General features: G+C 36.2%; 4 protein-coding genes and 1 long non-coding RNA gene across 6 annotated transcripts; 3 read left to right on the plus strand and 2 right to left on the minus strand.

The window, feature by feature from the left end:
* The first annotated feature begins 1,395 nt into the window (after positions 1–1,395).
* LOC111403952 lies at positions 1,396–2,398 on the plus strand. The gene is made up of 2 exons (XR_002704595.1): positions 1,396–1,861; positions 2,102–2,398. It is a non-coding gene; the product is annotated as an uncharacterized LOC111403952 (long non-coding RNA).
* Positions 2,399–3,141: 743 nt separating this feature from the next.
* LOC111404658 (disease resistance protein At4g27190-like) lies at positions 3,142–4,473 on the minus strand. Its single transcript, XM_023033433.1, has one exon. It carries the CDS (start codon positions 4,471–4,473, stop codon positions 3,142–3,144), a length of 1,332 nt encoding a protein of 443 aa, XP_022889201.1.
* A 4,159-nt stretch (positions 4,474–8,632) lies between these two features.
* LOC111403951 (probable disease resistance protein At4g27220) lies at positions 8,633–12,965 on the minus strand. 2 transcript variants are annotated; one of them, XM_023032642.1, is made up of 2 exons: positions 12,842–12,965; positions 8,633–11,781 (listed from the first exon to the last, which is right to left on the minus strand). In XM_023032642.1, the coding sequence occupies exon 2, from the start codon at positions 11,758–11,760 to the stop codon at positions 8,809–8,811; it is 2,952 nt and encodes a 983-aa protein (XP_022888410.1). In that variant the 5' UTR covers positions 11,761–11,781; positions 12,842–12,965; the 3' UTR covers positions 8,633–8,808. The 2 variants fall into 2 exon arrangements, with proteins under 2 accessions (XP_022888410.1, XP_022888409.1); XM_023032641.1 differs by having other exon boundaries at positions 8,633–11,799.
* A 2,899-nt stretch (positions 12,966–15,864) lies between these two features.
* On the plus strand, positions 15,865–18,663 carry LOC111403954 (COBRA-like protein 10). The gene is made up of 2 exons (XM_023032643.1): positions 15,865–16,575; positions 16,769–18,663. The coding sequence occupies exons 1-2, from the start codon at positions 15,987–15,989 to the stop codon at positions 18,184–18,186; spliced, it is 2,007 nt and encodes a 668-aa protein (XP_022888411.1). The 5' UTR covers positions 15,865–15,986; the 3' UTR covers positions 18,187–18,663.
* An 847-nt stretch (positions 18,664–19,510) lies between these two features.
* Positions 19,511–20,681, plus strand: LOC111403955 (early nodulin-like protein 3). The gene is made up of 2 exons (XM_023032644.1): positions 19,511–19,850; positions 19,967–20,681. The coding sequence occupies exons 1-2, from the start codon at positions 19,646–19,648 to the stop codon at positions 20,416–20,418; spliced, it is 657 nt and encodes a 218-aa protein (XP_022888412.1). The 5' UTR covers positions 19,511–19,645; the 3' UTR covers positions 20,419–20,681.
* The last annotated feature ends 6,739 nt before the right edge of the window (positions 20,682–27,420 follow it).

Genomic DNA, 27,420 nt, shown 5'->3' on the forward strand with positions numbered 1-27,420 from the left:
CAAGTTGCAGACATGTTCACTGAAAGTCTAAATTCTTCTAAGTTCGTAGAATTTTGTGAATGACTTGGTATCACAAAAAAATCAAAGAAGTATGCTCTGAGGGGGAGTGTTAAAAGTCTTTCTCAGAAATTTCCCAAAAGCATTGCAACATATGCTGGCCAATGATAAGCTTTTCATAATTGTGAAGTGTCCCGCCGAAAACTTTGTCTAATTAAGAATTTCAAGCAGCTAGATTTTCTTCTTCTTAAAGAAACCTGCACAAGGATTCTATTGGCTTCCTAGCATCATTAAAACCTGTCCTCCAATTCATATTGGCTAGCCATAAAATTTATTCGTTTGAAGATAAGTTGTTGGTGTGCTCATTTGCTATTGGTCTGATGATGCATCTGCTTGTTTCTTCTCCTGCTGGCTGCCGCCTATAGATTTCTATAAACAGGGGAGCTGCCTCATTTTGCAAGTGTGGTCTGATGATTTTTGAAAGATTGCATTCTGATCAGTTTTGAGAAGTGTGTGTTCTTATCAGTTTTGAATGTACGTGTTCTGATAAGCTTTTAAAGTGTGTGCTTGAGCAGTTTTGAGTACGTGAGAGCTTCGGTTCCTTGTTATGTGAGTGCAGAAAAATAATAGCCGTGTTTTGAGTGATGTTACTAGAGTTTCATGTACTTGTTTTTTATTTAATTTAAGTGTGCCTTAATCCCTTTTAAGTGTTAACAGACTCCAAAACACTGCAAATGGCTGTTCCCAGATTATTCAATGGAGTCGAGAATCATAGTTCCCTTGCATAGGCTTTTCAATTTTGATATATTGAGGAGCGACAAACTCTTTAACCTTTGCAGAGTGACAGCAGCACTACTGTCTGAATCCATGCTGACTCCGTCTTCGTCTCTTATTATCTCCATTTCTGCACATGATGTGACATTTATGTCTTCAAGGTTCAGATTATGTTGCAAACCCCAAGGAGAAGCTTCTTGATTTTCCCCACATTCTTGAAACCATAGCGAGTGATTATTTATTTATGTGATTATATTCCCACAATCTTTAGCACAAGGGTCCACCAAAACACAGTGCAAACAGCAATTTCATGAATATAATTATTTATGTTTACAGATCAAACTATAAATTTCATCAGTTCAATTATGAAGGATCCCCAAGAAATCGAGAAAGTAATATGTGATAAACAGAGATGAGTAGTTGAGGAACAACAAAAGTGACATCATTTTTGCATTAAATAGGTAAAAATTTAAAGAAAGAAACTAAGATGCTTATGCGATTATTACTATCTTTGATCATGAAACTTCACTTGGCATGGGGCAAGCTCTAGATTATAAATATTCTACGAAGGGTTGAAGGAAATTTTGGGGTTGGGATGGACCCACTCCAATGATTCGCACCATTCTTTCTCTTCTTTGAATATATGTATACTTTTGAGAAAGGGAGGATGAGATGGTTGTCCATCGAGAGGTGGCAGAAACAAAGGCATCTTCTTTCAGCTTTTTGACAAAAACAACCCAATTTACTCGATGGAATTACAAATTACGGTTCCCTTGCAGATGCTTTTCAATTTCGTACACTCTGGGGCATCAAACTCTTTAACCTTGGCAGGGTAACATTAGCACTACCGTTCGAACCTAGGCTGCCTTCATCATTGTCTCCTATTACCTCATCCATTTCTACACATGATTTGACTGCCAACTCTCGGCGGTTATGGAGGTTATTTAGCAAACTCCGAGGAAAATTTTCTTCATTTTCCCACAATCCAGAATCTCCAACTTTTGAAGCTGGGTAAATTCATCACATGGAAGATGTGCCGCTGTTACTCCTCCGCTGCTCTATAGGAGACGAAGGAGGAAGATGATTTGAAGTAAGCATGTTTTAGTTTTTCATTTAGTGCTTATTCGGATAAAATTATAAGTTATTAAAATTATAATGCTATAGAAATTTTTTGTGGATAAGTGAGTAGTTGTTGTACGTCTTATGAAATGTTTGGTTAAAAATTAAAATTACAAACGCACTGCTTGTGATTGTAGAGAGAGGATATTTAGTTCAGGACTTTGGAGTTTTACTGACTAATATTTATTGTTATAGTTTGGTTTCTTATCAGGCTGGAATTATGATGAAGGGGCAGATCAAGATTCATTCATGGTTTCAGAGCAGCAGCATCAGTTACTGCAAGGTTCTTGTTCATTCTCATGCCAGTCCAGACATATGTTAACTTGCACTTAAATCTAGAACTAATTCAAACATGATATTTGAACTTATTCTTTGTCTTGCCTAGTACTACTATGTTTGATAATGTAAACTTTATGTTACTGTTTGTTCCATAAATCTCCTGCAAGCATCGAATGTTGGTAATGTCATGATTATTAGTGTTAACAGATGTGCTTAATAATGGATATTATTCTGGGAATTGACGTTCGAAGTTTGCTGCTGCTTTATTTTTTCTGCATGGCTTCTCTCGTCCATGTCCTAATAGTACCCAACGCATCTTTCTATCACACTTACAACCTCTGTCATCTTTACCATACTAATACAAAAACCATTGGTTACTAATGTCACTGAAGAGACAAGTGAAGAAACCATATTTATTTTTGTAAAGGAAAAAGGTAATATGAGCAAAGGAGAATGGAATTTCCCCTTGTGATTATGTGTATTTGTCTCTAAGAATAAAAAAAGATAAATTCAAATTTGAATACATGAATCGTTTTTTATCACTGCATCGTGTTCATTTTAAGATACCAAATAAATCTTCCGTAGCTGCATAATGGCCCTGTCTATTTGCTAAAGAAAATTCAAAGATTCAAAAGGGAATAACTATACAAGCATGAATAGAACACATTCTGAGGGAAGCAGAGCGAGACTATCTTCATCTCAAGACTCAAATCAACTTATTCACCAAGAAGCAGTTGCAGGATTAATGATGTCTACAAATCCGAATGTAAATTTGATCAGTCTTCGTTTATGTTAACAGAGGACTTCCTGGCTTTGGCATCCCCTCCTTGGCAGTTAAGGTAGGTACCATTAGCTCACCCTTGCAGGATCACGATCTTTTGTCCCGGCCATTGTAGCACGTGCGTCGCGCAAGGCATAAGGGGCATGATGACTTGACATCATCCTCACCTTCCTCCCATCATGACGTCTGAGTCAAATATAATTAACGAAGGGTTGAAGGACACTTTTGGCATTGGGCTGGTCCCACTCCAGTGATTCCCACCATCCTTTCTCTTCTTTCCACAGTACTATCTTTTTGAAAGATGGAGGCGGAGATGGTTGTCCATTGAGAGGAGGCAGAAACAAAGGCAACTTTCTTACTTTTGTAATGTACTCCATATCAATTTCCTCAATGGAATCACAAATTATTGACCCCTTGCAGATGCTTTCCAATTTTGGCAGATCGATGAGGTACAAATTCTTTAACCTTGGCAGCGTGATGATACTTTCTGCACCCAAGTCTCTAATTTCATCATCTCCTATTATCTCCTCCAATTCTGCACATGAATCAACTTTCAATATGTTGAGGTTTTGAAGGTTCTGTACCAAACTTAGAGGGAGAAGCTTCTTGATTTTCGCGCACTTCACAACCTCCAACCTTTGAAGGTGAGAAAAAGGACCATGTGGAAATGGTGCAACTGCTGGTACTACTTCCCACTTGATGAGACCAAAAAAATTCTGCAAGTCCTGAAGATGCAGACTTTCAAGGTAATGGAGTGGTATCAAGTAAGACTGCTGTTCAACTTCTGCCATTGTTTCTTTCTCAAGCGACAATCTCAAAATGCACTCGATTCCATCCTCTTTTTCAATATAGCAGTGCTTCAATTCTGTAGGATTATTTAATTGTTGGAAATCATCAAATAAGCAGCTACTCAGACCACATTGATCAAACCGTAAGTACTCAATATCTCGTGGCAGCATAATCTCATCTTTTCCTGTTTCGCCTTTCTTAAGACTGTCTTTTCCAAAAGTTACCAATTTAAATGCTAATCGTTCAGGGTTGTGATAACTATAAGAACATCTGTCACCTATTTGAATATCATAGAAACTGAGCTGCCTATCACTTGGTCGAGACTTCATAAATATGTTGAAATCATGCATGCAGCGAAATTTGCCTTGAAATTCTTCTAGTTGTTTCAATCCTGCAACTTGTTCTACTGGTATTGTCATCCATGTAGGGAGTGTGAGACGCTGAAGAAGTGACATTCCTTGTGAAAACCCAGTTGGAATTGTTTCTATACGTGAGCCAACTGTGTCCAAGCATTTGAGAATGGTTAAACTTTCCAAGCCTTGGGGTATTTCCTTAATGCCAGTATAACTGAGGTCCAGCTCTTTCAGTGCCTTGAGGTTTTCCAATGGTGGCACAAACACGAGTTTCCAACAACATCCGAGCAATAATGCATTAAGTTCCTCCAAGTTCGATATGGAACTAGGCAAGTACTCAATCAGAGTGTAACTCAAATCGAGAACATGCAGGCCACGCATCTGCAAAAAGATTGAATCTGGAATTGATTTCAAAGGATTGGAGCTTAAAAGCAAGGTTGAAAGTTTAGGACACTTGGGTGATGTGAAGCTCGAAATTTCTTCTATATTGTTCCTGTTGGATAATTTAATTCTTTAAATTACTAGATCTTTCATGTTAAATCATCAAGAAATATAATAATTAAAGCGGAAGCATACCTGAATCTGACATGGTTAATGCAATATGGATTTCGCGGTATGATCTTCCAAATCTACACGCAGTCTCCTTTTCCTCTCTGTGATGGGATGCAGTAGAGAATGAACAATAATCTGTTGCGTGTGATCTGGGGACCATAACCTATTTATATGAGGATGCCCTTTGACCTAATTCGGCCCATCATAGAATTAGGACTTGGACCCGGTCTCTACACATATGTAAACCCATACTTTAATTGGATACATTAAAGCCCAAAACCAAAAAATCATATTAGATCACTTTAATTGGGCTCAACCGAATTCGATAGCCTATAATTTAATACACAATTATTCACACATACAAGCCCATCTTTAATTAAAAATTCTTACAATCTCCCACTTGGGCTATATGTGTCACCTTATAATTGTGCATTAAACATAACCTTATGAGTACTCAGAATTTTGCTATCATTACCGAATGTATCCCCAAACAATCCCGTCCATCAATCATATCAACATAGGATCAAAGCGGCTTTCGCTACTTTCATGTAGCTAAACCCATCAATGGTCACGTACATCAATATAACCGAATGACATGGATCAAGTATGGATGTGTAGCATGGAAATTACATGTAATGTGATCTGTAACATGCCTATTTCCAACTGGTCCACCTTAATACCTTAGTGAGATCATTTTAAACAAGTTCAGAGATAATTAACCAAATAACTTTATAACTGAAAATAACTTTAACTTTAAACCGTATCAAAATGTGCCGTGATCAAGAAGTTCTGTCACTTCTTCAATCATTTTATCAGCACATTTTGCCAAGGTCACACGCGAAATACCACTATTTTGGTTCACTTCTGTTTCCAAGCTTTCGAATTCTTTTTGCTTTGATACTACATTGCTCAACCAATATTTTACCACACTTTTTCGCATTTTTCCTGGATGACGTTCTTCCTCTCTTAGCCTTGCAACCATATCAGCTTCTTGAGAGTTGAGGAGTTCAAGCTTCCTCTTAAGATTTTGCATTTTTTTCTCAAGGTTGTAATAATCGCTCGCCACATTCACCGCGAAGTTAGCTAACATGTCACTCATGGTCTTGTCTACAGATAAGACGCCCAAAGTAAATCACACAAACCCCACCTAAGTAAAAGAACAAAAAAGAAGAAGATAAAATAATAGCATTTAGATCTTGACTCTACACTGCAGATATAAAAATACTTGCAAAGAAATAGACGGACAGTAAGCACATCAAAGTCTCTGCATAATAACATTTGGAAAGAATGATTCAAAAAATATAATTTGTATGAAAAATTCCAAAATAATAATTAATTATGCTAAAAGACATGGTGTTTGTTACCTCTAAGACAAAACTAACACTGGAGTTTTTACTGCAAGAAGCTGATGAGCCAAAAGACGAGATACCAATCTGCCTGGTGTTGTTGTAATTGTTTCCTAGCTGATGAACGGATATGTGAAGCTGGTTCAATGGCAGATTTAGGAAGAGACCGGCCAGGTTCCTGGATGGACACGAGTTGACTTCAAGCCTAAGTCTTCATTTAATTCTGATATAGGTATTCTTACCATGAATTGGCTTATGTTATTAGCCCATGTTTCAGCCCTTTTATTTTTTATTTATTGTTTTTAATTTTTTTTTTTGGAGATATTGTGTTTTTGAATATTGATTTTTTGAAGAATGTGTAGTTAAACCATTCTAAAAATGAAAAGTTCGACACAATTGGAATTTTTTTTTGAAAATTGGATGTGTCATCTATTTCGAGAGTCAGGTCAATGCCACATCTTTTTCTCAAGCATCAATATCAAAAGTTTTGAATTTACATAGAAGTAAATTGATGTTTAAGTAAACTTATAGTTACAACGAATAGAATTTACCTTGTTTCAAACATTTCGTCGAATATTTATATCTTTCCATGATATTTTCTTCCATATACTTACCTTAATTTCCTCATCTTTATTCAGCCTTTTCATTTTTCTTCAAATCATTGCATGTGGGTCCCACACCACAATAACTTGCTACTTGATCGAAAGTTGTTTTTAATATCTGACCGTATAACATAAGGGCGATTTTGCAAAATAAAAAAAATGGGAATATGAAACGTTTGATATATAAAAGAGTAATTATATTCACGCCACGATTTTTTATTTCTTACACAATATTTTAATTGTACTTAAGATTCTTAATATTTGTTCATTGTAACATTTATATTTCTAACGATTTTTTTATATTATTCTTATCCTCGAACTTTTCATTAGTTAACATGTTTTCTATTTAATAACATTTTTATGTTCAAAAGTCTGTTAAAATGACGTAAAATAATTTATTTTCCCATCACATTTTTAAAAATAAATAAATAAAAGTGCAAAAAAATATTTTTTTTCTACATTTCAAAACATAAGAGTACAATATTTGGATATAAGTCATCGCAAAAAACGAGACGTACTAATTATGGAAGGTTGAAGATAAGAATTCGACGGAAGAAATTTAAGGAAATAATTGCTACAATGAGCAAAAATTGAGGAATGTAACTACAATTAAAATATAGTGTATCAAATAAAAATTGTTGTGGCAATATATGAATGGAGGAGGGCTATTTTCATGAATAATTTATTCAAGATTTGAATTTTTAAAATATCAAATTTTGCTGGAAAAAAAGCTCATTTTAAGTTTATCATACAAGGACTAAGTCAACTTTAAACATGATAATTAAGTAGCAATTTTCTTTTTGACTGGTCCACGGATTCTAGAAAGATTGGTGTGACAAAGATTATTAATAAGCGGCTTGACTTATTAACATTGTTGCATCAACAATGCTTGGTGTACACTCTTATTTATACCAAGTTACACAACCCCCTCACAAGTAAGAAAGCCCATGTTAAATATTTTATTCATAGGGTCCCTCACGTGAGGGCTGGAATAACTCTTTTTGCATTAAAATATTTTACCAACCCCTAAATTTATTATGTAATAATATTGTAGATCAAGATTGATGAATGTTAAAATTGTCGAAAGAATGGTTTCAAATGATCGATATGATTTTTAATAATGTTTTTACTATTATATTGTTGTAAAAAATAATATTGTAAAATATCAATGTTTAAGTGAACAAGAAGAATGGCATTTACCACAATTAGGCCTAAAACATATATAATATGGGTATTCTTTTTTTCGCTTTGATAACATTGAATATTATAGAAAGACCGTAATAAAACCAATTAGATGAAATACGATCAATATTGATGTCCAAACAAACAAGTGAAGAAAATAAGAAAGGGAAGAAGAAATTAATTAAAGATGAACAATTACAAATGAAGTTTGATTGCTTAGATGACTACATTAATTTCCATTTAGTATTTTGTCATGTTCGTGCCAAAAATACAAATAAATTTTCTAAGACTGCATCTTTCTGCCAAAAGAAGTTTTAAGAGCAAAGGTGTGCAACCCTTGCAGAAGCTTTTCATTTTCAAAAGTGCTAGGTGCACGGCATTTTGTACAGCAAGTTTGACAGTCCTCTCACATAGAGGGGGTAGGGCCCTGATTAAAATAATCACAGTCTTATAAGAGGGCTGTCAAATTATAAGTGTACAGCAGATAGCATTTTTCTTTCGATTTTGATAGATTGAGGAATGACAAACTCTTTAACCTTGGTAAGATGACAGCAGCACTACCGTCTAAATCCATGCTGGCTCCTCCTCCGTCTCTTAATCTCTTATCATCTCCTTCATTTATGCAATGATGTGACATTTAAGTCTCCCAGGTTCAGATTATGTTGCAAACTCCGAGGGAGAAGCTTCTTGATTTTCCCACAATCTTCAAACCTTAACGTGTGATTATTTATTTATGTGTATATATTCCTACAATCTTCAACACAAGGGGCCGCCAAAACCCAGTGCAAACAGCAATTGCATGATTATTTATGTTTACAGATCAAACTATAAATTTCATCAGTTCAACTATGAAGGATCTCCAAGAAATCGAGATAGTAATAAGTGGTAAACGGAGATGAGTAGTTTAGGAACAACAAAAGTCGCATTACTTTTGCATTAAATAGGAAAAAAGTTAAAGAAAGAAATTAAGATGCATATGCAATTATTACAATCTTTGATCATGAACGTTCACTTGGCAGGGGGCAAACTCTAGATTACAAATATTCAACGAAGGGTTGAAGGACATCTTTGGCGTTGGAATGGTTCCACTCCAATGATTCCCACCATTCTTTCTCTTCTTTGAATATATGTATGCTTTTGAGAAAGGGGGGATGAGATGGTTGTCCATCGAGATTTGGCAGAAACAAAGGCATCTTCTTTAAGCTTTTTGACAAAAACAACCCAATGTACTCAATAGAATCACAAATTACGGTTCCCCTGCATATGCTTTTCAATTTTGGCATACTCTGGAGCATCAAACTCTTTAACCTTGGCAGGGTAACATCAGCACTCCTGTTCGAAACTAGGCCGCCTTCATCATTATCTCCTATTATCTCCTCCATTTCTACACATGATTCAACTTTCAACACACGGAGGTTATGGAGGTTATTTACATAACTCTGATGAAGAAGTTTCTTCATTTTCCCACAATGCAGAATCTCCAACTTTTGAAGCTGGGAAAATGCACCATGTGGAAGAGGTGCTGCTGCTACTCCTTCTTCGCTCTTTACAAGACCAATAAAATTTGGCAGGTTCAGAAGATGCAAAATTTGAAGGCTTTGGAGTGGGATCGAAAGAGAATGTTCTTCTACTTCTTCCATCAGCTCCTTCAGAGATGATAATCTCACAATGCACTCTGTTCCATCCTCTTTTTCAACATGGCACTGCTTCAATTCTAGAGAATTATTCAATTTTTGGAAATCATCCAATAAACATCTACTCAGGCCACATTGTCGAAAGAATAGTTCCTCAATATCTTGTGGAACCATAATTTCATCTTGGCATAATCCTTGCCCTTTCTTCAGACTGTCTTTTCCAAAAGCTACCAATTTACAAGCTAATCTTTCAGGGTAGTAACATCTATTACCTCTTCCATCACCTATCTGAATATCATAGAAACTGAGCCGCCCAGCATTTAGTTGAGACTTGATAAATCTGTTGAAATCACACATGCTGCTCAATTTGCCTTGAAACTCTTCCAGTTGTTTTAATCCCTCGACTTCTTCAATTGGTACTATTATACATTTAGGCAGTGTGAGGCGTTGAAGAAGTGGGAGTCCCTGTAGAATCCCTGTTGGAATATTTTCTATACATGAGTCGAATGTGTCTAAGCGTTTGAGATTGGTCAAGCTTTCCATGCCTTGAGGTATTTCCTTAACACCAGTCTTACTGATGTCCAGCTCTCTTAGTGCCTTGAGGTTTCCCAGTGGTGGTACCAACATGAGTTTAAAACAATACCTGAGCAATAATGCATTAAGTTCCTTCAAGTCTGATATGGAACTTGGCAAATACTCAATATTTGTGTAACACAAATCGAGAACATGTAGGCTATGCATTTGCTCAAAGAACAAATCTGGAACTGACTTCAAAGGATTGAAGCACAAAAGCAACGTTGAAAGTCTAGGACACTTGGGTGATGTGCCACTTGAAATTTCAGCTATATTATTATGCATCAAGGAAATCTTATCCAAATCTTCCCTCCATTCTTGTGCCTCTGGTATTTTCTTCAACTGAAGTCCAGCTTTTACCATATACCTAGGCTTGTCTTTAGTGATACTTAAAGCCATGTCTCTAATGAGATCATGCATCTTCACTTGTTCATTTCCATGATAACTTGTACTTCTTTCAAGCAAGCAAACATTCTCCAATTTATTCAGTATTGTGTGACCTTGGTCAAAGTCTGCTTGCCTGCTTCTTCTTCTTTCCATCAAATCCTCTGAAATAAATCTTGTTATCAATTCGTCTCTTTGAATGCAGTAGTCTTCGGGATACAAGGAGGTATACAAAAAACAACGTTGTAATTTTGGATCCCTCAACCGATTAAAACTACACAAGAGTATTGGTAACACCTCATTTTCCATGTCCGTTTGTCCAACAGAAGATTCTTTTAGTTCCTCCAAGGTATCCCTCCACTCATGAATGTCAATCACCCCCCTCAAGCTTCCAGCCATGGTGATAATTGCAAGAGGCAAACCAGCACACTTCTTTACCACTTCTCTTGCTATCTCTTCCACTTTGGGTGGAAGTCGTATGCCATAACTAAGTTTGTTCATAAAGAGATTCCAAGCTTCTTCCTCCGAAAGAACTTCCACTTTTAGATACTTATGGCATTCCATTTTGCGACACACCTCTAGTGATCGACTAATTACTATCATCTTAAATCCATATATAGCAAGAGAGGGAGAAATTCCAATCCTTTGTGAAGAAAATGAAGTCCACACATCATCGAAAATGAATACAGATCTCTCTATTCTTTTGAATGCCTTACCCAATTTGGCTGCTCTCTTGTGCTCATCACCTTTAGCCGAAAGATCTAGATTCAATGCTTTAGCGATGTCATTTTGCAACTTGCGAATGTTCAAATCTTGTGAGACAGTAAACCAAAAGACATTAGCATGGAACACAGTTTCATTCTTTAGCTTATTATAGATACATTGTGCGAGGGTTGTTTTTCCAACTCCTCCCATACCATAAATGCCAATAGTTGAAACCTCATCACTCATCAACCATGACCAAACTGTCCCAATATTTTTTTCAAATGCTTGATGCTTCCATTCTACCGTTACAAATTGCTCATCTATTGTCTCATTAACCTCAAATACGATTCCCTCTGGAAATGTACCTCGATCAACAAGTTCTACCACTTCCTCAATCATTTTATCAACACGTTTTGCCAACTGTATGCGTGAATAAAATTTGCTTTCATTCACTTTTTGTTCCAAGCTTTCAAATTCCTCTTGCTTTTTTTCTACATTGTTCAACCAATACTGGACTTCTCCTTTTCGCTTTTTATTTGGATGGACTTCAGCTTCTCTTAACATAGCAACCACATCAGCTTGTTGAGTATTGAGCAACTCAGTTTTTCTTTTAAGATTTTGCATATTTTCCTCTAGAGTATAATAATTGCTAGCTGCCTTCACAACTATATTGGTCAACATGTCGCTCATGGTATTGCCTGAAGATAATAACTGTCAAAGCAAACAGAACTTTAAACGGAAGAAGTTAGCAGTTGTTGAAATATGGAGCACAAATAATGTACAGTCAGCAGCAACATATTGATAATCAACGAGAAGATAGTCATCAGGAGAAGCATGATGGTGCAGGGTAGAAATGTCATTGAAGGCCATTCTGTTAAATTTTGTTACGTAGCATTCTTTTCTTTTCCCTTTTCTGTTAGATTCTGTTGTATAGCATTTTCTTTGTGAAAGTATTCTAGATCCTTCCCATTCACTGTATATATACGTGTGGAGCTAATCTATTGTAATCACTTGAAGACATTTTCAATAAAATCATTCTTCAAGCTTACATCTGGTTCATTCTGCCTTTTTGCAAAGGGAGCAATTTATTCCCTATTTTCTTATAGCAGTGAACTTCAAAGTGAAGCGAGAAGAACAAATGCAACATCAAGCATTTACAAGGAAAGTTTAACAAAAAGCAAAGTAATTTGGTTTTCTAATGTATAATCAAAGAAAAAGCAGATGGTGCTTATTGTCCAGCATACCCTCGTAGTATCGTGTTAAGGCCACTCTATTAGGATGAAGTTTGATGTACAGCACCGTTTTTAACATTATACATAAGCCATAAAGGTACTCACTTTTCAAAATCCAGAAAACGACGGGATTCTAGGATTCGATCCCCCCCATGATCACAAAAAAACACCAGTTAATATTTCAATTCATAAGCTGATATAACTTCGATCTTCTCTTCTGTATGGTCTTTTATTTACAGGTCTCCATAAGACCTTTGCTTTAAAAAGAAACAGTAAAACCTAGATCATATAAAAGTGTTAACGGCTAATAAACAATTTTATCTTTGCTTAAATCAACACATATTTTTATCAGATAGATATCAAGATTGAGATAGTACCCCAATCAAGAACTCAACAACTAAATTTGAAAGCAAGCAACAATTGGCCACAAACTTCACAATTCCTCTATCAGATCAAAATCTTATTTGTGTTCCCATAAAACAAACGAGAGAATAATAATTTAGAAACTTCAAATCATAAGCTAAAAGACATGGCACTACCTTCAAGTACTGAAACCCCAGAACTTAGCAGAAGATTACAGCTCGATTGTGAGATGCGGATAGAAAAGTGAAGAAACGGGATTACGGGAGTTTCCCGGGGGAGTGAGTTGTTTAACATTAATGATTGGTTGGATTATTTTCTGAATGAATAATGCTAGGTGTACAAGCTACATAGATTATACGTCAAAATGAGATGGAAGAATTTTTTTTATTTGATTGATGAAATTTTGTCACAATAATATCTCATTAAATGCTGTGTATATACATTATTATGTATATGTACCACAATTATTATTTTTTTCCATTGTACTACATGTTAATAATAGTTTACATAATGATTTAGATACACGTGATGTGTTGAAATATGATTATGTCAGAATTTCTTCAGTTAAATTAAGAAAACCTCCCCACTCTCTTTATGATCCCTCTTTTGTATGTAAATCACTATGGGTTAATTTCTCAAACGATTACTAAACTTACTTGAAAAATATAAAACGATTACTGAAGTTTAAAACTTGCAAAAATGATCACTAAAGTTTATAACGCTTTCAGAAACGATCATTGAAGTTTACAAACTTTCAGAAACGGTCACCCAAATTTTTGGGCGAGGTTTGAGGCAAATTTTCGGCAACTTCCGACTATCAAGACCACCGAATTTGGATAATTTTGGAAAGCTTACAATGTCATCTTCAGTTACCACCCAAAATCTCCCCATAACTCCAAATAATTTGACCGGAATAAGCCCACAAAGTTAGCTCCCCGAAATTTGAAAATCTGCCAAGATTTTTCAGATTTTTGGGTAAGTTTTGAGACAATTTTTTGACAACTTCCGACGACCAAGACCCCCGAATTTGGATACTGTTGAAAAGCCTACAATGTCTTCTTCAATTACCTCCCAAAATCTCTCTATAATCCCCAAATGATTCGATCGAAATAAGCCCACAAAGTCAACTCCTCGAAATCTGAAAAATCTGGGAGAGCTGACTTTGTGAGTTTATTCCGACTAAATCGTTTGAAGTTATGGAGAGATTTAGGATAGTAATTGAAGAGGACATTGTGAACTTTTCAACGATATCCAAATCCGACAATTTTGGAGGTCGGAAGTTGCCGAAAAATTGCCGCAAATCTCCCCCAAAAATCTGGGTAGATTTTTCAAATTTCAGGGAGCTGATTTTGTGGGCTTACTCCGGTCGAATCCTTTGGAGTTATGGGGAAATTTTAGGTGGTAATTAAAGAGAACATTGTGGGCTTTCCAACGGTATCCAAATCCGACAGTCTTGGTGGTCAGAAGTTGCTGAAAAATTTCCACAAATCTAGATTTTTCAGATTTCGGGGAGCTAACTTTGTAGACTTATTCTGGCAGAATCTTTTGGAGTTTTGGGGAAATTTTGGGTGGTAATTGAAAAAAACATTGTGAGCTTTCCAACGGTATCCAAATTCAGGGGTCTTGGTGGTCGAAAGTTGCTAGAAAATTGTTGCAAATCTCGCCCAAAAATCTAAAAAAAAATCTGGGCAGATTTTGAGATTTCGGGGAGCTGACTTCGGGGGCTTATTTTGGCCGAATCCTTTGAAGTTATAGGGAGATTTTGGGTGATAATTAAAGAGAACATTGTGAGCTTTCCAACAGTATCCAAATCCGATGGTTTTGGTGGTTGTAAGTTGCCGAAAAATTGCCGCAAGCCTTGCTCAAAAATCTAAAAAATATGGATGACGGATTCTACAAGTTTGTAAACTTCAATAACCATTTCTGAAAGCGCTCTAAACTTTAATGATCGTTTCTGCAAGTTTTAAACTTCAGTGACTGTTTTGTAATTTTCAAGTAAGTTCAGTGATCGCTTGTGAAATTAACCCAAATCACTATATAACTTGAGCATTATTTTTTTCCCCTGGTTATAGCCATTTTATAAAGGGAAATTTCAATTTCCATCCACAACGTTTACTTTCTTTTATATTTATCTCCACTCTTTATTTTCTAACATTTTATTTCCAATTCTTCATTATTTTGGCATCCATAGTCTCGCTTAACGAACAGTCCGGAAAATGATGCCACGTAATGAAATTAAAGAAGATAAAATTCTAATAGTCGTCATTCTTAGTACTCCCGCATCAACACCACTCTCCACCCACACGTGCAGTACTGTTAGGGATGGCAATGGGCCAAGCCAAGTCGCCTCGGCCCTTTAACCCGCTAACTCGGCTCGGATTCGTGGCGAGCTAAGCTCATGGCTTGCGAAGCCGTTGCTCAGGGACGAACTTGGCTTGGTCCACGAGCTTGTGATTTTTTTAATTTTATTTTTATTTTTTGGGTAAATTTGCATATTTTTTGACCTTTTTTTTTGTAAATTTACATATTTTTTGACTAGCCCACAACTCGTCAAAAGTGGCTGGTGGGCACACGGCCCACAAGCCGCTCGTGGGCTCGACTCGTGTGATTGAGCCTCCTACTCAGCTCGGGGTCGGGCTCGTCTTTTGACGAGCCTAAGCCGCCCACGAACCAAGCGATCGAGCCGACGAGCCGCTCGAACCGTTTGAAATCGCTAAGTACTGCAGTAGGATGCTATCTAACATGAATATGAAGCATCTCTTTGAATTATTTGAACTTGAAAAACATGTAGACATCTTTGATTCTTTTTATTCGGAACCTTCTTTTGCTTTCTCCACCAAAACTGGCGGCTAATCTGCGCTAAATTTAAGACTGAAACGAACGAATTCTCAACACGAATTATGCTGTTCCAAAATGCCCTTATTATATTGGGTGCGATCAATTTTTAAAAAATGAAATTTTAAGGTTTTTTATGAAACAATCCGTCAAATTTTGGGGCAGTTTGTCATAAGACTTTTGAAAGGTCAAAAGCGAAATTGCTTTGGAATATATTTGGATAATCTAACTGAATCTATGTGTTTTCCGCAACAATAGGTAAAACTAGAGGAAGAGAACGTGGCTGAACAAGTCTTACAAATTTCTGCGACTCTTATAACCCCATTTTAACTGTCTCAAACAAAGTTTTCTTTTCGAGTCTGTCACCTCCTGCACCGTGTGATCTCACGGGGCGTTGGCTGGTGAAACCTTGAAGTTTCTGAAATAATCTCTTCTTCTTCCTCTTTTTCCCTTTGTTCTTCACATTTATTTAGTTTTAATTCTAAAATGTTGATAAGAAGCACATGTATAGGAGTACCCTGGAGAGTGCTTTCTTGCATTGCTCTTGTTGTGTTTTTTTGTAGCACTGAGATAACTAAGGCTCAAGATTATGACTCCCCCGATACACCGGCGGCACCACCGCCTGAGCAAGGAAAATGTGATGGCATTTTTGTCACATATAATTTTATGGGGCGAGAGAAAATTTATCCATTGGTGAAGAACACATCCGCACAGGCGTGGTCGTTTAAAGCAATGGCGACGGTGTTGAATGCAGGGGCTTATGAGCTGAAATCATGGAAGATTTTCATTGGCTTTCAACATGAAGAGCTGCTGGTTTCGGTTGATGGGGCGGTGGTTGTGAACGGAGATGGAGATGGATTTCCAATTAAGGTTGGAAAGAATGGGACCCTCTTCGCCGGATTTCCACAGTCGGATCTGGAAACTGCCATTGACACTGCTGGGGATTATACTCAAATGATGGTGCAAGTCAATATTAAAGGAACACTTTTTGGGGTGAAGCCTTCCGCCACGCCGATGCCTAAGACAATAAAGCTTGTCAATGATGGATATAAATGTCCTGGAGCTATGCGTCGAGGTACTTTCTATTATCTATGTTTCATATTTCATGCGATGCATTCATAGTATTTCTTCAAGACAATTTTGTATTAGAGGTATATCTAGTTCCACTTGAAAGTATGAGTTGGTTATTGAACAACCATTGATCTAAGAGTCTAAGATGTTACAACACAATTGAAGAAAAATTAGTGTTATTTTCCACTATTCTGCAGGAAGCTACATGCATGTCTGCTGTAAAAGGGATCCAAAATTCAAGGCTAAGAAGATCAAAACCAAGTTCATGCCTCGCCAATACGGTGATCTCTCCTTCACATACGACATTCTTCAGGCAAACGAAAACAAATACATGGCACAGGTCACCATTGACAACAATCATCCACTTGGTCGTCTTGATCAATGGAACTTAACTTGGGAGTGGATGAGAAATGAATTCATTAACAGCATGAAGGGAGCCTACACTCACAGAAAAGATCCTTCAGATTGCATTTATGGTGCACAGGGACAATACTACCAGGATTTCGATTTCTCGACTGTAATGAATTGCCAGAAAAAGCCGATTATCTCCGACCTACCTCCTGAGAGAGAAAACGATGACAAGGTTGGGAAATTGCCCTATTGCTGTAAGAATGGCACCCTTTTGCCAAATACTATGAATGAAACCAAGGCAAGAGCTATTTTTCAGTTAGAAGTTTTCAAGCTTCCGCCTGATATGAACAGGACTGCACTTTATCCACCCCAGAATTGGAAAATTGAAGGTGTACTGAATCCAACTTACAAATGTGGCCCTCCTTTCAGGGTAGATCCAACCGGGTTTCCAGATCCCAGTGGACTTGATGCAACGACTTCTGCAGTTGCAAGTTGGCAAGTTTCTTGCAATATAACACATCCCAAGCCGAAGCAGGCAAAATGCTGCGTATCTTTCTCGGCTTATTATGCTGATTCTGTTGTACCCTGCAACACCTGCGCGTGTGGCTGTGATGATGACACTTGGTGCAACCAAAATGCCGCACCATTGCCTTTGCCTCCAGATGCTCTTCTTGTGCCTTTTGCTAATAGGACGAAGAAAGCAGTAGCTTGGGCTCATCTGAAACACCACAAACTGCCAGTAAAACTGCCGTGCCCTGACAATTGTGGGGTGAGCATCAACTGGCATCTTGACACTGATTACAAAACTGGATGGACAGCAAGAATCACACTCTTTAACTGGGATAAAATTCCGTTTGTTGATTGGTTCACAGCATTCCAGTTTAAGAAGGCATTTCCGGGATACGAGAAAGTTTACTCTTTCAATGGAACCAAATTGACTCGGCCTAATAACACCATCTTCGTGGAAGGCTTACCGGGTTTGAATTACCTGGTAGGAGAGGTAAATGGGACACACCCGGAGAGAGATCCCAGAGTTCCCGGAAAACAGCAATCTGTTATTTCATTCTTGAAAAAAAACACACCCCATATAAAAGTGGCACAAGGTGATGGATTCCCTTCAAAAGTGTTCTTCAATGGTGAAGAGTGTGCTCTTCCAAATAAACTTCCCGTAAGAAGTGGTGCCACCCGATCCCCCAATGGTGTGCTCCCAGCGATTTTTCTTTCTGCTGCTACTTTTCTGCTGTTATCGGGTCGCTTAAACTGAGAACACAATTTCAGAATTTTCTTAAATCTTCCTGGATACAAGATTTGAGAAATGAAAATTAATCCTTTTAAGGTTGATAAAGAACAAAGATATTTTGTTATCAGAATTCCTTTCTCAGTCCTGGAAAATAGATCGGAATTGATGTGCTTCATATGATAACAAAAAAGAGGGAATGCAACAAAGATTATTGAAGACTGGTTCTTATCCGACAAGCAGATGAAGGGATTGTAACAAGTTTGAGAAGTACAGGAATTTGTTTTTTTTCTATAAATAATTATATTAATTTAGCTATTATTACAAATTAACTTTGGATGTTTTAGCATGTTAGTAATGAGAGTTTATTGTTTAGGATCTTTTATCACACAATGCTGTTGTTAATTTTCTGCATAATTCTATCTGGATTCGAGAACTTTAGTTGGACTTGAACATTCTTCATTATTAGAACTTAGAAAGTAGGTGCTTATTTGGAATCAAATCAGGCATTTGACTTTGGAGTAAATCAAGATTTTCGTTGAATGTATAGATATATATGATATTTAGGGGTTTTGCATTAAACCATTCATCAAACTCCACTTGTTGCTCCGAAACGCTCTTTTGCTTTTATCAACGTTAGAGCGTTTTCTTGGTGAGCACAGATTCAACAACGAAAGGTCTTCCTCTACACCATTCCCCAGCACTGAGTCTTCTGCATTCAACGAAGAGCAAAAATTTATGTTACTCAAATCTTACTATCCATCTCTAAAGAGTTCTTCGTTTATTTCTACACTTCTAAAGTTCTCTACTATGATTTATCCCGATTTGTACATTTTCAGAAGTCTTAACGCTGTAAAATTTCTATACATACGTAGGAACAAGATATACATTTCAAACTTTATTCTACTTCAGTATAGCTAAACAATTCACCTAAAAATTTAAGGAAGTGGATTATTCTCAAATGGCAGTATTTACACTTTAATATTTTTGTTAATGTGTGGCTTAATACTCACTCTATCTCTACCATTTGTGCATGTCAAGAGAAGATTTCAAATCGGATGGGCAAGAGATCAAAGTAAGATCCAAGAATTAATACCAGTGTTGAATAACACTTCCAATCTTCTCCTGATATTCTAAGATGCCATTGCCCAAAGTAAAGGAAATGAAAATTCTTGATAATGATGAAGCAAAGCATAAACTCCCAGAATAAGATACTAAAAAGGCCTTGAAAGAGTTCAAAAACAGCACAGGTCCTGTTGAAAAAGTGGCCATATGCTTTGCACTGGAGGACAAGGAATCCAAGAAGAGAATAACAACAAAAGGAGGCAAAAGCTTAACTGACACAATCTGTAAAGAAGGATGCAACTTCATCTACAAATACCCTGATCTTGAACCATTCTGTAACTTGTGTTCACCCATTCAAATCTGACATTTATATTTTTGGCAGAAGGCTCATTTTCGAGCCCTGGTGTTCATATCTTTTTCGATGGCTGAAACCCTTCTAAAATTAAGTAGAAAAGTCTTTTATGTGTTGGGGCTATTTGGTGTTCTGTTACTGATTCAGAAAGGTAATGCTTATGAATTCAAGGTAGGAGGTCCAAAAGGCAGTTGGGCAGTTCCTAGTGATCCTAATGCAGCCAGCCTCAATAAGTGGGCAGAGACGAACAGGTTTCAGATTGGAGACACCCTATGTAAGAAGCACTCTTCATTTATTTTCTTGAATTATTTTACTGAACCAGGTGCGTGTTACTTGTAGACGACACTAACAAATATAGAGTGACTTCATCAAGTTTTTGCCATTTTGCAGTGTTTGTTTATCTGGCTGACAAGGACTCTGTCCTACACGTAACAAAGGATGATTACACTAATTGCAACACGGCTGCACCCCTCGAAAAATTCTCTGATGGTCACACTGTTTTCAAGTTTAATCAGTCAGGGCCCTATTACTTCATAAGTGGAGTAGCAGATAACTGCCAGAAAAATGAAAAACTGTTAGTGGTTGTGATGGCAGATAGAAGCAACCATTATTCAAATTCGCACCAAACAACGGCCCCTCCTCCTCCCTCAACAGAGGTGCCCCCTTCTCCAGCACCTACTGGTGAAGGGTTCCCTTCTCCACCACCCTTGGAGGAGGAAAACCCTGCTTTGGCTCCTTCAGAGGAACCTCCACCTCCTCCTCCAAATGGTGCTTCTGCAATTTGCTCAACTGTTATTGGCGTCATTGGAGCTTTTGTCAGTTCATCCCTTCTATATTTTTGAACTGAAAATATACATCCCAATTGATGTTGATTTCCTTTTCTTACCCGTTTTAAGTTCTTTGGTTTGTTTGTCAAAAGTTTTTCCTTCCTTTCCTTCGTAAATTCAACCCCTACAGATTGTTGATACTGGTTTGATACAGTTCAGAAATAAGCCAATGTGCAATATTTGCATTTATGTATTGGTAATTTGATCTACAGTGTAAAAATTAATAAACAAACTATAATATATTTTGGGTGAATACTAAGTTTGATGTTTTCTGTTCATTTTTCATTCTATCCACATTACATGAAAGAAAGAAAAAAGGTATAGAATGATGTATAGCATCACCTCCAAGTTCAGTGGTGAAGATACACATTTTCAATGATCGTGTAGCTTATTAATTAGTTGCAAGCCAAACTTGCCGTATATAACACTCGCTTCAGTGCACAAACTTCGGCCTCTAGTATCCCTACCATTCCTCTTCGAACAAATATTACTAGTTACCATAGGAAAAAGAAAGAACTTGCAAACAGAGGGAAGCATTTCACTATCAGCTATCTCCCTGACAGCACTTTTTTGAAAATTTTCAGTAGCGAAATATACTATGTTAAATTACATTATTAGAGATGTCAAGTGTACAAGATTTTTTTCGTTTATACACTGACTATTGCTGTTCAAAAAAATCTCTGTTAGATGGAGTGATTGTGTAAAATTAATATTTTCTTTTCATATATATTTCCTATCCAAATTAGACATGATTTTGTTTTCATTTTAAGACTATAAAAAACATTTAGATAATAATCCATGGAATGCATTAGAGACTAATTTTGGACTTGACATTCTATTTAATAGACATTAATGACAACTTGATCGGAAGTCTCTACTTTTGTGCAACTTAGGTAGAAATCCACATAATGCATTCGAGGCTCTTTTAGTTATATAAACTATAGGAGTGCATCTTCTTACCAAAATAAAATGCTGAGATAAGTCAAATCTTGCTGAGATAAGTCAAATCTCGAAGGATCAAAATATAAAAAATTCTTTTATGATTGACCTTATTCTCATCAAACAATTCTAAAATTCGTCATAGAGTCGCGTCAAGAAAACCATATTTATTATAAAAATTTAAATCTTCCTCAAAAATCTAAACTAATGTTCGAATGAAGTGTATAACTAAAAATTAAAAAAAAATGTATTTCTTTTAAAGGAAACAGTTGACTTTTATTTGATCATATCAGCGTGCTAAACTTTTAAAAGAATATCAGATTTTTGCTCAAATCAGAACATTGTGATCAGAATTATTGAGTGTCATAGTAATTCTCAGGGGCGGATCCAGGATTTTCAATAAGGGGGGCTGAAATCTAAGAAAGTTAATGCAATAAATTTTTTGGTAAATGACACACTAAAACTAGGCGCAACCATTTCGAATGAAAATTGAAGAAAAATATATATATGTTCCCTAATAGATAGAATCATTGAATTTTCATTTTGACGTCGGACCATATAAACAGAAAAACACTAAACACCAATAAATCAACACATCACCACTTAACAAGTAATGCACATTCATCTAAAAATTTGCACATTCCAATATTTTTCTGTACTTCTTCTCTTTCAAATGAACTTCACATTTTACATTTCTCTGCATCTCACCATATTAATTCCTTAAAAACTATATGAATTACCATAATATGTTCTACTCACAAAATTCAAGTGATTAGTGGGATATGATGTCTAGAAGAATACAAAAGTCCAGATTTTTACATTTTAGAATTCAAAACCAGCAAAATACAAAATCCAACCAAAAAAAATTCATAGCAGGACTAGATTAATAGTGGACTTTCATGTAAAACGCATAATCATCAAAGCCCATATTGTACTAAACAAATCGAGCAGTTGAGATGAAACTCTATCAACAAATGTGGAAGATTGAGAGCAAATTTACCATTTTGTAATATTTTTTTGCACTCAAACTGGGACGAAATGTCATTTTCCCTGTAATTTGGTTTCAATTCAGCAACATCCATATTTTTCAATAAAACCCCAAAATTTCAGGCTGTGAAAATTTTCAAATTCCCAAGGAATTGCTCCACCCCTGGGTAATTTGTTGACATGTGGTCGACTTAATCCTCAATGTTTTGATCATAACAAACAATATTATTTTTATTTCTAACAAATTCATTTTAGTAATGATAGTTCAATATTCAAATTAATCATGTATTATCGGACTTCAAATGAAGATCAAAATAAAAGCCATGTATTCAAGTCAAATCATTCGAGACAAAAAATTTAAGAGATAAATGTTAAAAAAGATCAAGATCAATAGTATGACAGACGATATCAATAAAAGATCAAGACGAGGCATACTTCGGAGCAAAGACTTGATTTCTTAGGTAAAATGTAAAGGTACTAATGCTTTGATATTTGGCAAAGAGTAGTTAAGCTCAAAGTCTTGCTATGCATTAAAAATAATTTTTGTGCGCTAAGATAATTCGAATGCAATCTTTTTGATTAAACATGAAAATGACTTTTAAAAATGATATATGGATTTTAAAGACATTTTTATTATGAGAATTTAGTTAAAAATATTCTTAAAAAGTCCATACACTTCAAAACTTTCAAATCGGAATAAACGAGGCGAAAACGTGAAAAGACCGCACTGTCGGGGCGGTCAATCGCCCAGAGTGAAGGTCGACCGACCATGAGAGGTAGTCGACCGGACTCCTCCAACTGTCCGGATTTGACCGTTCTAACTTTTGATTTTTACTGTACAAACGGCTATATTGGTTTTCCAGACAAGAGGCGGTCGACTGGAAGAGTCATCCGCAAATTCAAATTTTTTTAACATTTTGGACTATATAAATACCCTAACCTCTTGTATTAATAATTATCACTTCCAAGAGCATTAAATTGAGATACTTCAAGCTTTAACTCTCTACTCCTTATTTATCTTTATCAATTCATTCACTTTTGGAAAACTTTTGATTGAGTTTACTTTTGAAAGTTATTGATCAAAGATTTTTCAAATCTAACACTTGAGCTTTACTTATTGCCATTCATTAAAGTGTTAGCCTACTTTTCTCTATTGTACTCAATTTTGAATATATCTTTATTGTGGGAGAAGATTCCTTTTTGTAAAGCTTACTTTTGATTGAATTGTGGGTCATGTTGAAGTCCCGAAAAGTTCAACGATTATAAAAGGATCGGTGCTCCTTGCTTGTAAGTCACCGGAAGCGTTGTAAGGGTTGGATTGCACCATAAGTCAATCAATATAGTGAAAAAGGTCTTGCTCGTGAAGGAGAGCTTGGTAACGGGAGCGTAGATTGTGATAGCATCGAACTTCCTTATTACATCGTTTGCATTCTCTTTTCCCTTCCTCCTATTACTCGTGTTATCTTGTTTATTGATAGTTATTTGCTTTAATTTGTGTTTATTTTCGAAATAGTTTCAAATAACCAATTCACCCCCTTTTGGTTAGTTGTTCTTGGGTTTTCAAATTGTGGGAGAGGATAAGAACGTAAGAGAGACATCTAAGTTTTGGGGTTTGAGCTGGGTTTCTTATTTTGGGCTTGGGCTACTTTTAATTTGAATACGGGCTGATGTGATATGCTAATGGGCTAACCAAATCTAACTAATGGACCTGGACTGAGGCTGGCACGGGCTGTAGCATGGTCCAGCTCGTGCCTAGATTTGCCAGTGGTAATGCTAGTATCATTCTGCCAAGATTAAAATATTTAACAATTAGATACTGCCAGAACTAAAGAGCATCTGCAAGGTGACGATGATTTGAGATTCCATCGAGAAAGTTTCTGGTAAAGGAAAACTAAAGAAGGGGCCCTTGTATCCATCTCCTCAATCTCTTAAAGAGAATGAGTTACGTGAAAAAGAGAAGGAACGGTGGGAATAGTTGGAGTGGGACCATCCCAACGCCAACACTTGAACATGTTGCTCAGTATCGGAGCTGGTTGAAGCTGTTTGATATTCACTAGTGAATGTGATCGTTGATGATTTTCTTTGCCACCCTGTTTTGTGATAATGTTAGGAATTTGATTATTTCTTAAGTTATTCTTAAAGAGGATACTGAAACAAGTACAACAAGAAGGTGGTAATGACGATAGAAAAAAATAGTAGAAAGAAATTTTAGAAAAAATTGCTGTAATGAACAGAGAATGAAGTTTACTATGTTGCAAGTCTGAGATGCAGATCGTAGATATCCTTACAAAGTCACAATCCAAGAGTAGGTTCGAGGAATTAAGATGTAAGTTGGTAGTTTTAAAGAAAAGTATCAAGTATGAGTGTTGAATTCTGAGATTTCAGGTAGCTGATTTTATGAAATAGCTGATTAAGTTTATCTTTTCTTTAATTTATTTTTAAATTATTTTGATTACTGAGTCAATAGTAGTTGGTTCCTTAAATCCAGGGATATCAGTGACAAACAAAATTGTTATTTGTTAAGATTTTTATGCAAAAATATCTGCAAACATGATATTTTTTCTGGTATTTAATTAGCTCATATCAATGAATTAAATGATCTTCCACAACAAACTTCATTCTGCATTCATTACAACAATATTTTCTAGAATTTCTTTCTACTAATTTTTCCTACAATTGGTACTAGAGCGTTCTTCTTAAGGGACTGTAAGTTTCATTTTCTATTAAATGTGTGAGCTAAACACAATAGAGTTAAAATACTTGTGAGATTTGAGAGCCTCCAAATTTTTCATAATGGCTTCAAGTAATTTTTTTGTTCCTGCTCCTTCTCTCTTTACAAGAGAGAATTATTAGTTATGGGCTATTAAGATGAAGACCTACTTAAAGGCCATGAATTTGTTAGAGGTCATTGAGAATGACGTTGATCCTGCTCTTCTTCTGCAAAATCCAAACATTGGCACAGATCAGGAAGTATGAAGAAGATCCGTCAAGGAAACCTAGACCACTTACGTGCATCCACTCAGCAATGTTAGATGTAATTTTCACAAGAATAATGACTTGTTATTTACCAAAACAAGCATAGGATAAATTGAAGGAAGAATTTGAAGGTAAAATCTATCAAGATGTTAACTCTCAAAAGAGAGTTTGAAATGCTAAGAATGAAGGACAGAGAGACAGTAGAGGAATATTCTTCAAAATTCATGCAACTTGTGAATCAAATTCAGCTTTATGGAGAAAACATTTGAAGACACAAAAGTGGTGGAAAAAAATGTTGATAAGCTTGCCGAACAAATTTGAATCCAAGATTTCAAAAATTGAAGAGTCTTGTGATCTGAAAAAATTGTCAATTGCTGAACTTATTAGCAAGATGCAGGCATAGGAGCAAAGGACCTCTATAAGGTCACAACAAAACATTGAAGGATCACTTATCATGAAGCACGAAGGAAAGAAAATTGAGGAAAAGATGGGAAGAAATCTGCTGGTGACAGATAGAGTAAAGATAAAGCTCCTGAAAGCTCAAAAGAAGTTCACAAAAAAGGCAAGTTTCCACCCCATAGAACTTGTGGAAGAATGAACCATCAAAAGAAAGATTGCTGGCATAAAGGTAAACCTCAGTATGAGTGTAGAAATTGCAAGAGTTATGGGCATATCAAAAAGTTTTGCAAATTCAACATGGGACAAGCAGAACAACAGCCTGCAGGATAAGCAAACCACACTCAGGATCAATTGCAACCTGAGGAAAGGTTATTTATGGCCTACAACCATTCTCAACCATTGGGAGCCAACATTTGGCTTGTTGATAGTGTTGTACAGGCCACATGACGGGTGATCTAAGCATGTTCAATTCACTAGATAGATCTTACAAAGTCAAAGTAAAGCTAGGAAATGGAGAACTTGTGCAGTTAGAGGGCAAGGGTATTAACACTATTCATACTAAAGGAGGTACCAAGCTCATTTATGATGTCTTTTATGTCCCTTGCCTAGATCAAAACCTGTTGAGTGTGGCTAAAATGTTGAAGAAGGGATATTCTATGAATTCCAAAAATAATATGTGCATTATTTATGATCCTCGTGGTTATGAAATTGCAAATGTTGGAATGGTAGATGACAGATTTCTTTTGGATTTCAATATGGCTAAACGACATGTTTATAGTGCCAAAACTGATGAAACTTGGCTGTGGCATAGAAGGTTTGGATACTATAATTAGAAATCCTTGAAGTTTATGGAAGATAATGGTATGGTGATGGATATGTCTTCTATTTACATGACTGATGGTCTTTGTGAATGTTGTCAGAAGGGGAAGATGCATAGAAATTTTTTTCTGTCAATAGTACTTGGAGGGCAACCAAAAAACTTGATTTGGTCCATACTCATGTCTGTGGACCAATGAGCATTCCATCTCCCAATGGAAGCAAATATTTTCTCTTATTCATTGATAATTAGACAAGGATGGTATGAGTTTATTTCATGGCTAATAAATTTGAAGGTTTATCTATGTTTAAGAAGTTTAAAGCTTATGTGGAAAATCAAACTAGATGTAGCATCAAGACCTTGAGGTCAGACAATGGTATGGAGTACAACTCTAGAGAATTCATGAATTTTTGTGAAACTGCTGGTATTAATCATCAACTGGCAGTACCTTATACTCCACAGCATAATGGGGTATCAGAAAGGAAAAATAGGACCGTGATGGAGATAGCTAGATGCATGATTATTGAGAAATGCTTGCCTACGTATTTCTTGGTTGAAGCTACAAATTCAGTTGTTTATCTTCTAAAAGACTCACTACAAAGTCTGTGAAAGGTATGACACCATATGAAGCATGGTTTAGGATAAAACCATCAGTTAAGCACCTAAAAGTTTTTGGTTCAATGTGCTATTTTCATGTTCCAGCAGTAAAAAGAACCAATTTACATGAGAAGGCAGAATTGGGTATCCTTTTGGGTTATGTAGCTCAATCTAAGGGGGTACAAAGTTTATAACATGAAGACAAAAAAGATCACAGTGTGCAGAGATCTTGAAATGGCCTTTTGGAATTACGAAAAGAATTCAGTTGAAAGCAATTTGCAATTCTACATCAGATTTCAAGC

The sequence above is a fragment of the Olea europaea genome, chromosome 11, assembly GCF_002742605.1.
Source record: "Olea europaea var. sylvestris chromosome 11, O_europaea_v1, whole genome shotgun sequence".
NCBI lineage: Eukaryota > Viridiplantae > Streptophyta > Magnoliopsida > Lamiales > Oleaceae > Olea > Olea europaea.

Bases quoted from the DNA above. Each gene is read 5' to 3' on its own strand.
- LOC111403954 (XM_023032643.1), top strand. From the start codon at position 15,987: ATGTTGATAAGAAGCACATGTATAGGAGTACCCTGGAGAGTGCTTTCT. The intron at 16,576-16,768 runs GTACTTTCTATT...ACTATTCTGCAG, and splicing joins TCCTGGAGCTATGCGTCGAG to GAAGCTACATGCATGTCTGC.
- LOC111404658 (XM_023033433.1), bottom strand. From the start codon at position 4,473: ATGCGTGGCCTGCATGTTCTCGATTTGAGTTACACTCTGATTGAGTAC.
- LOC111403951 (XM_023032642.1), bottom strand. From the start codon at position 11,760: ATGAGCGACATGTTGACCAATATAGTTGTGAAGGCAGCTAGCAATTAT.
- LOC111403955 (XM_023032644.1), top strand. From the start codon at position 19,646: ATGGCTGAAACCCTTCTAAAATTAAGTAGAAAAGTCTTTTATGTGTTG. The intron at 19,851-19,966 runs GTAAGAAGCACT...GCCATTTTGCAG, and splicing joins TCAGATTGGAGACACCCTAT to TGTTTGTTTATCTGGCTGAC.